At 45.0% G+C, this 12,198-nt stretch overlaps 1 protein-coding gene across 1 annotated transcript in view; it reads left to right on the forward strand.

The window, feature by feature from the left end:
• The window catches only part of gli3 (GLI family zinc finger 3), a 101,715-nt gene that overhangs the window by 66,488 nt on the left and 23,029 nt on the right, over positions 1–12,198 (forward strand). The window contains exon 5 of the mRNA XM_073488370.1: positions 8,495–8,700. Coding sequence (XP_073344471.1) covers positions 8,495–8,700 — 206 coding nt within the window. The remainder of the gene's footprint in view (positions 1–8,494; positions 8,701–12,198) is intronic.

Raw genomic sequence — 12,198 nt, forward strand, 5'->3', positions numbered from 1 at the left:
ACGCGGTTGAATTGAGGGGGATCCACGCCGCTCCTCGCAGCCCTGGGCCACACTCGCTCTCCTCACCTGAGATGGGCTGTGCACACACACCCTCATTACCTGACTTGTCGGGGTGTGGAACCTGAACCCTGTTTGGCTGCAGGCGTCAGCTGAGCTTTTGTGTAAAAAGGCGTCAGGGCCATCGAGACATTACTTGAGAGGAAAAGGGAAGATAGATGTGCTTCCTCCCTGTTTTCAGAAGTTTAACACTTCAACACCCAGGAGTCCCCTCCTGTCTTCTCTCTAGCCCGGGGCATGCCAGAGGAAGTGAAAACACTCACCAAGAGAGGCAATAATTCCACCTGTGCTCGCTCTAAAAAAGAAAGCAACCATCAAGTAATTTTGAGATGAAGGAGGAATGCTTCATGCAAAAAAAAACGATTGTTCTATTTATAAAAGGGCAAAATCAAGCATGGGAAAGGACCAAAAGAGAACAAGAAAACCTTTCTTTCCCCCCCCCCCGATTCCAGCCGCCTTGAAATTACAGGAGAAAAAAAGGCCCGGCTCATTTTGTGTAATTTCACTTTCATGTTTTCATTTTCTTGCTATATGCCCTGTCGATTTGTTTTCCTAGACATTCTTATCTCGATGGCTGAAATTACATTTGATTGCGATGTGGAAAAAGTGGTTTTCCGAAAAAACAAAAAGAAACTCCCCGCTGCGTGGCAAAGCCCAACGTAAACTTTTCAAAAAGGGCGATCACGGGTCCTAATTTCAAAACAGGCGCGAGTGCTGAAAAGATGTGATCTCGATGGTTTTGATTAATGCTCCAGTGACGTTGAAAGAAAGGCATTTTTCACGTGTGACACACCTTCGGCGGCGGTTGTAACCAGTTCCTCTGACACCTGCACCCGTTTGTTATGACTTGAGCCTGTCACACTCGCCGGCTCCTGTGGATAAACATATGTTATCAGCCCAGTGGCGTGGAAGTGATACGTGCCGACAGGGATGTACTGCACATCATTCTGGTAGGACAAGTGTGCGTTTCTGGCTGCTTATATGTAGACAATGTGAGTGCGACTGAAACACACAGGGGGAGGAGACGGAGGAACTGAGGGAGAGCGCTGTGTATTCAACTGGACAGCTAGAGAGTGTGTGTGTGTGTGTGTGTGTGTGTGAACTGACGGTGCAGTGTATGGGAATGTCTGGCACGCCTCCAGAGGTGTCCCACAGAGAGGGAATCCTGCTTGATGTGACCATGAATAGAAAGCCATCCCCACCCCCTGAACCCACCCAGGCCTTTGATGTCAGGGGGTCACACAGAGCCCTGGCAGCTCCGGGGGGGACATAGTTACCCTGAACGCCTGGCAACCTTCAACGTGCCATGCCAGGCCCGCGGTCTGCTCTGCCCAGCCAGAAGGAGAAAAAAAAGCAGAGAGGAGGACATTCAGACTGTCAGTGCTCGTAGGAAAGGCTAGAGGAACAGTCCTGGCCTTCATTTATCACTGAAATTTACCAAGTGATTTCTTAGAGATTGCAAAATGCTGATTTCAGATATGAAGGCTGCAGCCATGGTTCAGATCTCTGCAACATCTGATCTGTTAGAGTGACCTTAAGCAAGACTACAACCCCTGCTGACTTATTTTGATTTGTACTAAGAGGGTGAAAGCCTAAAATATAACAACTGCATCAACCATGTTTTACAGAAGGTTCTTTAAAACGTCTGCTGCCTACAGTGAAAAGCGAAAAAGCTAAAAGCCTCTTTTAAAGGTGCAATATGTAAGAGTTCGTCACCTGTGGAATTCAAACTCAAAACAAAAAGGGGGCCGAATATTGCTAGCGTAACTGCTAACTACTGCTATCTGTAACTGCCTTTAGCTAGTTAGGTTAGTAAGCCATGCAAGCTAGCTGGGAGCTCAGGGCGCCAGGGATGTGTTAGCGTTTACACCGCTAGCACAGGAGCTTTGGACTGGGTCGCGCCCTGGCTAGCTGGTTAGCATGCTATCTTCAGTAACTTCCGCTGTAGCTACGTTATTAGCCTAGCCGATGTGAGATACCGCATGGGAACCGCATGAACTGTGATTGGCCGGCTGAGAGAGTAGGAGTAGGTGATAAAGTTGGCTTCTTAACAAGCAGACGTGATTAAATGACGATCCGCTGTGGAGTATTTCCAATTCAGGGGAGGAAATTGTTGGCTTTGGGTGGAAAACAAATTTATTTTTAACCTTTTAGCGTGGCGGCGTCCCCCAGAGGCCGGTGGTTTGACTGAAGGCCGGCTGGATCTGAATATGAAATCAGTTTTAACTGCTGCTGTAATTGTCATTACTAATGTGGAAAATGAAGTCATTGGAATGTGCGTCGGTGGCAGAAGCTAATGAAGACTTTCCCATTGAATCATTAGGAACTCAGAACACACCTACCTTCCTCTGTTTGTGTCTGTCTCTCAGTCTCTCTGTCTGTCTTCTCTCTTGTCTCAGCTCCCTTTCCTCTCTCCTTGGGTCTCAGCTGGCTCTGTTCCTGTGGCCCTTTGATCTCAGTGAAAGGGTTTGGAGCTTTAAAGTGCTTCTGTTTCCGCTGTCAGGAGCCCCTCTCTTCCTCCCCTCTGGTTTAGGCTTTCAGAGCGGTGGCAGCCCTGTGCTGTGGCTGGGTGGGTCAGGGGGTTGAGGGGAAGGTGGGGAGTGGAGGGGGCCCCCAGGTTTCTATGAGGTGGTGAGAGTGAGGTGAGGTTGGAAGGGGAGTCGGTGTGTGATGCTGTCAGCCTCGGTCGGGAGAAGATGTGACTGATCCCAGTTCCCTCCAAAACCCTCAGTTCCCACCTCGCTCAGCCCCTTGTGGCCACAGGTGTAACGTGTCATGAAAGATGGGTTTAACTGCAGCTCTTCTGTTTCCCTACTACCTCTTCTTCCTTCTTCTTGTGTAGGATCTGTTGGTGGAAATATAATATAATATTCATAATTATCTTTTAATTAGTGGATAGTCATTTAAAACTTAGGATCGTTGTGTTTGTATTGCCTTAGAATGAGCCTTTATGGACGGGTCTTCTTCCATGGAGTCCACCATTTTGCTAGATGCCACTAAATCCTACACACTTGTCTTTTAATTAACCTTCTACGATAAAAGTCCCGCCATCTAACCCCTGAGGCTAACGTTAGCTAGCATACTACTGTTGACAGCAACTTAAAATCTCACCTCCAGTTCTCACCGAATAATTTAAAAAAAGTGTTGGCCGCATCTCCCCAATCATCCAGACTCAATCAACCTTCTGCTTTTGTTTTGTTTTTTCACTTTGTTTATGTCTGCTTCCCCATGAGATCACATGAGAGAAAGTCATGAACCCAGAGTGTGTGAAGCCACCAAGGATCGTGTTCATTCTTTCCTCAGTTGGACTTGATTGGTATCGTGACTCTCGTCTTTTACTTTTTTCCTTTTTTAAATCTCAGTCTTGGACCACATCAGCAGCTCTGGATAAAAAACACGATGGTCTGTGAACACGCACAGTTGCTGGATTATTGGATTTGGACTCGGCAATTTCCTGTACCCGTCGGCGGAGCACACATCAAGAAATTTTCATTTTACTTGGTGCGCGACCATTTCATGCTTGAGCTAAAAGTATTTTGCAAAGCACGGTTCCTGTTTTAGCAGACCGCTATGTCAATACCACCGGGTCTTAACTGCCGCACCACAATGATACCTTGTGTCCTAAGTGAAGTCATCAACCTCTACCGCAAACTGTGTGTTTCTACTGCAGCCTTCACCGAGAAAAAAATTATTAGTGTTGATATAACCTTGTTCCAAACAAAGACTCAAGGCCTGTTTACATGAACACACACCCCTGAATGAAACCTTAAAATCATCTGGGGGCATATTTACATTTGGCGAGTGTGTATTCATCCGGTGAAATAAGACGACAGTTTAAAATCCACAGACCGCCCCGTGTAAACATGCGATGTCTTAAAGAGGCGCTGGCTGGTTTAAGCGAGGCCACGTGAGGGGAAATGGCTTCCATATGTCGGGAGCTCGGTCCTGCCTTGTGCCTTGTTTGCAGGATGTCTTCTTTGAGGGTTAATAGGAATTATAAACTCACGAAGGAAAGCGGAGGAGTGAAGGAGAAGTTTTTTTTTACTCTGGTAATGCAGAGAAGCCTGCGGTACAGCTTTGATGTAAATCTCAAATCAGGTGTAACTAAGACGCTACTTCTCTGGCTCGCACATCATCACACACGGGGTGAACATTCCTGCACACACGCTGCACGTTGTCAGATTACTTCCTTTCGTCATGTTGATTAATGCTCACTGGCAGATGCTAAGACGATCACGACCCTGCGGAGAGCAGCTGAACGCGGACCGTCGGACACTCGCGTGCTTTTTCTCTCGCAAGCACGGAGGCGCATCGCACTCCTCCGAAACATCCGTCTCCCCTCCTGTCCTCCTCAAATCCCCTCACACCTGGACTCCGCACCCCCCTGAGACCTCTTTTCCTCTCCAGCTCCCCATTTCTCCTAACTCTTCTCTGTCCACCCTTTCGATTCATACACCATATCTTCACACGCTCCCTCCGTCTCCTCCCTCCCGACTACTGTTCATGCTCCAACTGTCGTCCCTCCCTCTCTGCAGCCCTCCCTCACACCTCTTTCTTTAAACTTTTCTTTTCACCTCTCAACATGCTGAATAACAACTGCCCATTCCAACCATCTTTCCACCAATCAACACGAGTGCTCTCCTTTCTTTTGTTGTCTGATCGCCACTTTTTCAGTACTCCCGAGCCTTCCAGTAGGGCCCTGCTCTTATTCCCTAAGTTAATTGGAAAAACAAGGCCGAGCAGCGGCATTTTGCCAGGGTCAGCGCAGGGAGATGCAGCCAACACATGACAGGGTTAATCAGTGTCATGGCAGCCGGAGTGGGCGTCTGGCTCTGCTCAAATAGGGATGTGGAGGGCCAGACGAGGAAATAAAGTCATGACGTTTTTTCAAACCTTTCCTTCAGGGGTCTTATTCATAAATTGAAAATGTGTAAAACGTCATACGCAGCCATTTCAGGGACACAGCCTCTTCTTTTTTTCCCCTATCCTTCAGTGTTTTATATGTTTTTGTGCATGTAAAAGGTCTTAAAAGTCAAAAAGGTCAAAGTCTGCACCAACAGAAGCTCCTCTCTCCCACAGAAAACACCGCTCCTGAAACGCCTCGTCACTAGTCCCGCCTTTGATTCCGTGACATCACACTACGTCATCACGTCAGGCATTTGCATCATTTATGCCGCTCGGCTAGTTTGGCACGTACAGAATCGATTTAGCACAGCTGCTCTGTTGTTGCTAGCGGTGCTGGCTCAGTCGTGTGTGAGCCGACCAATCAGAGGAGACTGGGTATTGAGGAGGAGGGGAGGGCCTTAAAGAGACAGGAGCGCAAACAGAGCATTTCAGACAGAATGAAATACACCTTACTTAGTCTTGTCTGGTGCTAAATATTGAATGTTGAATGAGTTTAGATCAGAGAGCAGAGGTAGTTTAAAAAAATGTCCGATCCTTGACTCAAAACAATGATGCAATCCGATTTTTAAAGGTTTTCCGCTGTTACTGTTGTTTCTAAAAATGTTTGTTTCAATTTTTCGTCCGTCTTCACTGACAAAGCAGGTTTCTTGTGTTTCCCGTCAGCTGCGTATCCTCTTTCGCCTACGTGTGAGTGTGATATGCACGGTCAGCCATGTGACATCAAAGCCGGTGTCACTCGGCAGCTGTGTTGTGATCTGTGCAAATGAGGCATGTAATGGTGGCGTGTGGGCCCATGACTTGCTTATCATAAACACACTCCTTCACACACCTGTTCTGATGTGCCCTCAGCGTGGCCTGTGTGTGTGTGTGTGAAGGAAGTAAAACAACATCTTGTGACTCTTCTGACGGGAGACGTGCAGAAACACACCAATCAAATGGAGGTGGACTATTGTGTCGCGATGTCAGATCCCTTAAATCTGTCACCTTTGCACAATTTAACAATGAGGCTTTTGCTGAGATTCCTCTCAGGACTTCCTCTCCTTAGAGTGCTTTTTTCACATACACCTGCTTCAGCATCACTGAGACATGTTGTCACACACTTGAAGACAAGCGAAAGCCTTTAAAATCTTCCTGTAGCCCCCTCTGGGCTAATTACAGAAAGGTTCCTTGAGGACAAAGTTTGTATGTGTGAATGCCTGTGTACACATATGTCTGTGTGTCTGTCTTTCCGCTCCTCAGTGCTCATTATTTGCCCTGGCCTGAGCTCTTTCATTAGGGGGGCTGTGAAGTGGAGGGACGGAGGGGCCGGTAGGGGATCAGGGGATGGGGCGGAGGTCGTAATTGGGCTGTTCCGCTCCCCTGGCCTTGCTCAAGGTCACTGTGAGACAAACTCTGGGCCAGGTCTCTCACTATTTCTTCCTCCGTCTTTTCCCACCCTTTTCCATATCTCCCTCCTCACCTCCCTTCTTAAACCCCCCTGCTTTTTTTTCTCCTCCCTCCCTCCTTCGCTCATCCTCTCCTTCTCCTGGGGTCTTTTGTCACAGTAGACTGGTCCACCGGGGAGCCACAGAGAAGTGGAGGGGCTAATTCAGTCTAATCTCTTAGCCTGTTAATGTCTGGCTGATATGTGGATTTCTCCACATCCTCAGGGGAAGGCCTTTGTGGTGAAGGCCATCATTATGAAGTTTCCGAGCCCTCCTAGCCAATTATAGGAAGGGAGACAAATTAGTTCATCTCAAACTTAGCTCCCGAGAAGTTTTCTCAATTGTTCTCAACTTTATTTCCCATCTCATGCCATAGAGGCGATTCACTGTAAAGGTTTGTGATAAAAAAAGAAGAATTGCCTGATAGTGCTCTATTTAAAGAAGAAGATTGTGCATCTTGTGCGAGACTCGCTGATGGATTTTGTACAACATTGTATCCGTCATGTGCGATTCCGTACACGGTTTCTGCTCAAAGCCAAGTTTGAAGCCATCTGAGTAAAGTGGTGTAGCGTTGCTTGTCTGGCGCTGGCCAGCGGTGAGCTCGGTCTAACGTTTCCCTCTGATTAAGACACAGTGGTGAAAGCTGCCTTTGATCTGAGGAAATGTCTGCGTAGGGAGCAGTTGGAATGCAGCGCTCTCCTCTCTGCCTTGCAGATGGAGAGAGAGAGATAGTGTCACAGTCCATTTGTCTGGCCTCGCCACTGCCAGTCCACCCACAGTTGTTAAATCTGGATTGTCACAGCCTGTCAGGCCTAATGAATTGAGCGTGATGCCCCCGCTGAAGTTTGGAGTCAACTGGATTGTTGTTTTGGCGTAAGAGCAAATCAGAAGATGTTTTGAGTCCACACGTAGTGACGTGAGATTCATGTGGAGATCTAACTTTTCAATGTCTTTTATAATTTTTGCTGGGGTTAGGGTGAATTTCTGCTTGTTGAAGCATTGTTTACTATTCCTGTTTATGGTAGGAATGTTCACAAGGTTCAACTTGCGTCAATCTTTCCCATAAACTGCAGATGAGTTCTCAATTTAATTTAAACAGCCCAATATGACATATCACAAATTTGCCTTAAGTGGCTTTACAATTCATACAGGATACAACGTCCCTATTATTCTCCCCATTATCCCAAAAATTGAATCAAATCTGTCCGAGGGAGCAAAGAAAATGCATGTGAGGTTTTCATTTGAGATCGTAGGACATTTTTAAAATATGTATTCACATTCTTCCTCTATTTTCTTCTCTGTGGGTCTTCAGTATCACATATGAAGGATTTACCTGAAGTTCCTCTTACATCTTTACATCGTGCAACACCCACATTACACTTAAACTCACTGAAAACCCCTTTAGTTGGGGAAAAAATGCCCCATTAAAGGGGATTGTCAGCAATCACATGCACACTTTCCACTTCAAACTGCGTGTGATTGCAGTAACTTTAATTTAAGTATGTAGCGCATCTAAAATGTGTAACTATGTTCTTCATGTGCTTCCTTCTCTTTGTGTCTCAACTATCACATATCACAAATATGCCTTAAGTGTCCCAGAGTATCAGGGTTTCCTGCAATCATACACACTTTCCAAAGAAAATGCGTCTGATTGCAGTTTTAATTTCAGTTCGTGTACTATGTGCTCCAATATCACCTATCACAAATTTTCCTTAAATGGTTTTACAATCTGCACGGCATACGACACCCCCATTACCCTCAACCTCTCCAAAAACCCCTTCAACTGGGAAAAAATGACCTGCTAAAGGGGATTATGGTCCAAAAATCTATCTGAGAGTGTCTGTGTTTACAGAAATCACACGCACTTTCCAAAGAAAATACGTGTGATTGCAGAAAGTTTTCATTTCAGTTTGCGGCGCATTTAAAATATGTACTCATGTTCTTCCTATTTTTTCTTCTCTGTTTGCCTCCAATATCACATATCACAAATTTGCTGCGTTTTAAAGTAATCACACGCACTTTCCAACTAAAATACGTGTTTTATTTATCCGCATTTGAAATATGTACTCATGTTCTTCCTATATGTCCTTCTTTGTGTTTCTCTGCAGGCCTCCTGGGCTAGCGGGCAGTCCAGCTTTCTCCGACATCTCCCTCATCCGGATCTCGCCCCAGCGGAACCCCTCTGTGGGGGCGGAGTCGCCCTTTCACCCTCCGCACCCCTACATCAACCCATACATGGACTACATCCGCTCGCTCCACAGCAGCCCCTCCATCTCGGTTCTGTCAGCCACCCGGGGCCTCAGCCCTGCAGATGGTGAATAAAGTGAAACACACACCGACGCGCGAAGCATGATGCGTATATACACACACACTCAGCACACACATGCACATCTGCACGCGACCCCAGCGGAGTAGAAATGGCCGACAAAAACCTCAGCAGACCCTTAAAAATGATATTTGAAATTGATTAGCGAGGTTCGATTGCTATTAGGAGGAATCTCGATTCTCTGTATCAGTTTAATTCCTGTTTGAGATCAGAAGAGGTCAGGTGAGAGGCAACTAGATCCATCTCTATTAAGACCCAGGGGTTGGTGAGATGTTATCTGAGTGAGGGAGCGGGTGGATGGGAGTATTATGAGTGTGGCGCGATCTGTGTGGGTGGGGGCGCAGGTTGAAGGGAGGCTAATCCTTTTGATCTGTGAGTCATGTCAGAGACCTCTGGAGGATGAATCAGTGAGAGGCAGGGTCATGTACAGTTACAACGCGCACACCGAGGGAGGGTCGGATTCAAGTTCAGGGTCGGGGGGGGGGGTCGGTTGTTATGGTGTCCTACAGGGAGCATTTGTTTCCTCAGATCTCATCATGGGTTTGGACTGGGAAATCAATTAAAGGGGACACCAGAACCAGGAAAATGATAGAAGAAAAAAAACGGATACAAAATAATAAACTCACACTTTATAATACATTTTTTTCTTAACAGGTTAGTGTGAAAAGTTTGGTTGTAGGGCTGCAACTAACATTTTTTTACAATCTAATAAGTAATTGTTTAGTCTACAAAATGTGTCTTCAAATTGCTTCTTTTGTCCAAACAACATCCCAGACACAGACTCCTGATCCTCCAACATAAATGACAAAGAAAAGCAGAAAATCCTCAGATTTAAAGGTGCACTATGTAGTTTTGGGAAATAAATTTTAATCAGAAGAGAAAGATTTTCATTGAAATAAAAAAAAACTCTCCTTGTTTTCATGACTGAATAAACTGAATACACACACTGACCTTAAAGGACAACACAATTTGTGAACTTTGTTTATATGTGGTGGACCCCGCCACATTTCTAGTTTCAAACAGTGTTTTGGGGACCTTATTTTCCTCTGAGAACAGCTTGTTTATTAAGATTTTTTAATTTAAATTTTTTTTAAATTTAGAGTTTAAATTTCTTCTCCAAAACTACAGTGTGCCTTTAAGAAACTGGAACAAGCAAATAATTCACATTTTTGATCAACTAATGATGTGATTTTAGTTAAAAATGCTAAAATGAAATGAAGAAAGCAATGACTAATTAGGTCGCATATTAAGCAGAAATAAAGCATTTTTATTTTTTATTTCTCTCAGTTTTATATTATTTAAAATTGAATACCTTTTGTTTTGAACTGCTGACTGACAAAACAAGCAATTTCAAGAATTGCGTTTTGGAAAATTATCATTTAGCATGTAGCATTTTGGCTATTCTTTAAACATTTTATAGATTGAATACTTAACACAATATATAGTTTTGGAGAAGAAATTCAATTTACAATATTAATGAGGTAATAATACAAACTCAGTTATATTCATTTTTTCCATAACTGAATAAACAAGCTGTTCTCAGAGGAAAATAAGGTCAGCAGAACACTGTTTGAAGCTAGAAAGGTGGCAGGGTCCACCACATATAAACAAAGTAAAACAGTCTGAAATTGTGTTGTCCTTTAAGGTCAGTTTGTTCAGCTCCTTTAGTCACGAAATCAAAGAGAGTTTGTTTATATAGTTTGTTCAGGCATAAAACTCCGTCCTCTACATACTGCACCTTTAAGTGTTTGATTGCAAAAATGAATTGCTGAATAATCTAATGACAATAACTTGCAAAGTTTCACTCGAGGTAAAATCCAGCACAGAAAAGTTAACAAATAAAACAGCAAAAAAAGTCAAACTGCTGAAAATGACCTCGCCGTGAGAAGTACGCTGATTAAAGAGCTTCTTTGCCAAACATCTACGGTCACCTTCACGGCCCTGAAAGGGCCTGATGACCTATTACGGCCCTCATGTCGTCAGCCATCAGCCTTTCAGCACTTCAGCAGCGGAGACCCACTTTAGCTCCCCACCTCGTGTTGAAGTGTATTTCAGAAAGTGGCAGATAGCAGGGGCATTTCCTCTCCACCAGCACACTCGACTTCATCTCACCCCGGTCTGTTAAAAGCAGCGTCTAAGTGAAGACCAAGAGTCTCTGCTCTTACCCTCACTCAACCCCTCTCCTGCTCTCCTGCACTCTGTCGACTCCTTTTCTCGAGAACAGGAAGTATCCGACTCTTTACCCTCCAATTTTCCATTACCGCAACATAATGTGCAGCAGTCTCCAGCTCGCTCTGAATCAAAATAGTTCCTCCAACCTACCACATGATCCCCTTTCACTTCATAATGCTGTGAATTGTGAATGAGGCACCTAATTACTCCTTTAATCAATCCGGTGATTAATTAACCCATCAGCTTTTGTGTTGTTAGTATATCACCACGCTTACAGGGAGCCTCCTTCTTCAGTATGCATTTTTTTTCTTCCTACCCAAAAAAGTGCATTTGAATAATGATGAATTAATTAACAGAATCTAATGGAGATTTAAAAGTGGGTGGGATTTAGTACCACCCTCTCGCTGCCACACATTTGCTTTTCACATCTTTTCTTGCTCCTCCCTCACAATACTTCTTCTCTTTTCTATGTGAGATGGGAGTTCAGAGGTAGGCTCGCCCCTGATCCTATTGTAATGCTGAAGGAGCACCCGGTGGCTCACAGAGTCCCGAGGCAAGTTTCTGGGTGCCACACTGAGAGCCTCCCCCTCCCCGCTCCCGCTTTTTGCCCCCAGGATCGCGCTCGGATGCCAGCGTTTCTGATTTAGAAAATTCCGCAAAGCCCCTTTTTCTGTGCGTGGCTCCTGAATGGGCCATATTATGGTTGAATGCAAAAGCAAAGCTAAGGCGGAACAGTGGAGACAATTAAGAAACCCCCCCCCCTCCTTCCACTGAAGACATAATACCCACATCGAATTAATTTAGAATTTTTCCTTACGTTCATTCAACCAATCATGGATGCATATTGCAGGCATACAGGCCAGCCTTAAGAGGAAATCTCCTCATACACTGTTTCTTTATTTATTTTCTCTTTATTTCCTCAATTGGGGGGGGGGGGGAAACGAGCCGCGGCTCTCCGTGGGTCTGAACCGATTCTATATTTGCATCCAAAACCACAGTGTTAGTCTTTCCCTTCTCTCTTTCTTCGAGTATTTGCATAAGGAAGCCCACCACCAGATGTTTATTTTTAGGCTACGGTTCAAGGACTTACAACACTATAACTAAGGGAATGACTTGAAAAAGAGAGGGATTTCGAGAGGGGGAGAAAGTGAAGTGGAGGCAGAATCGTTTGCTGTATCTTTATGCATGCAGATATATCTGGGCAGATTTAGGCCTTTTGTTTTTTCTCGCGCAGTTTAAAAGGAGCAGAGTCGAGGAGCAGGTTGCATATCTGCAGACTGCAGCCCCGACGCGTACGACGCACAAGCACCATCT

Source organism: Pagrus major, chromosome 19, assembly GCF_040436345.1.
Source record: "Pagrus major chromosome 19, Pma_NU_1.0".
NCBI classification, from domain to species: Eukaryota; Metazoa; Chordata; class Actinopteri; order Spariformes; family Sparidae; genus Pagrus; species Pagrus major.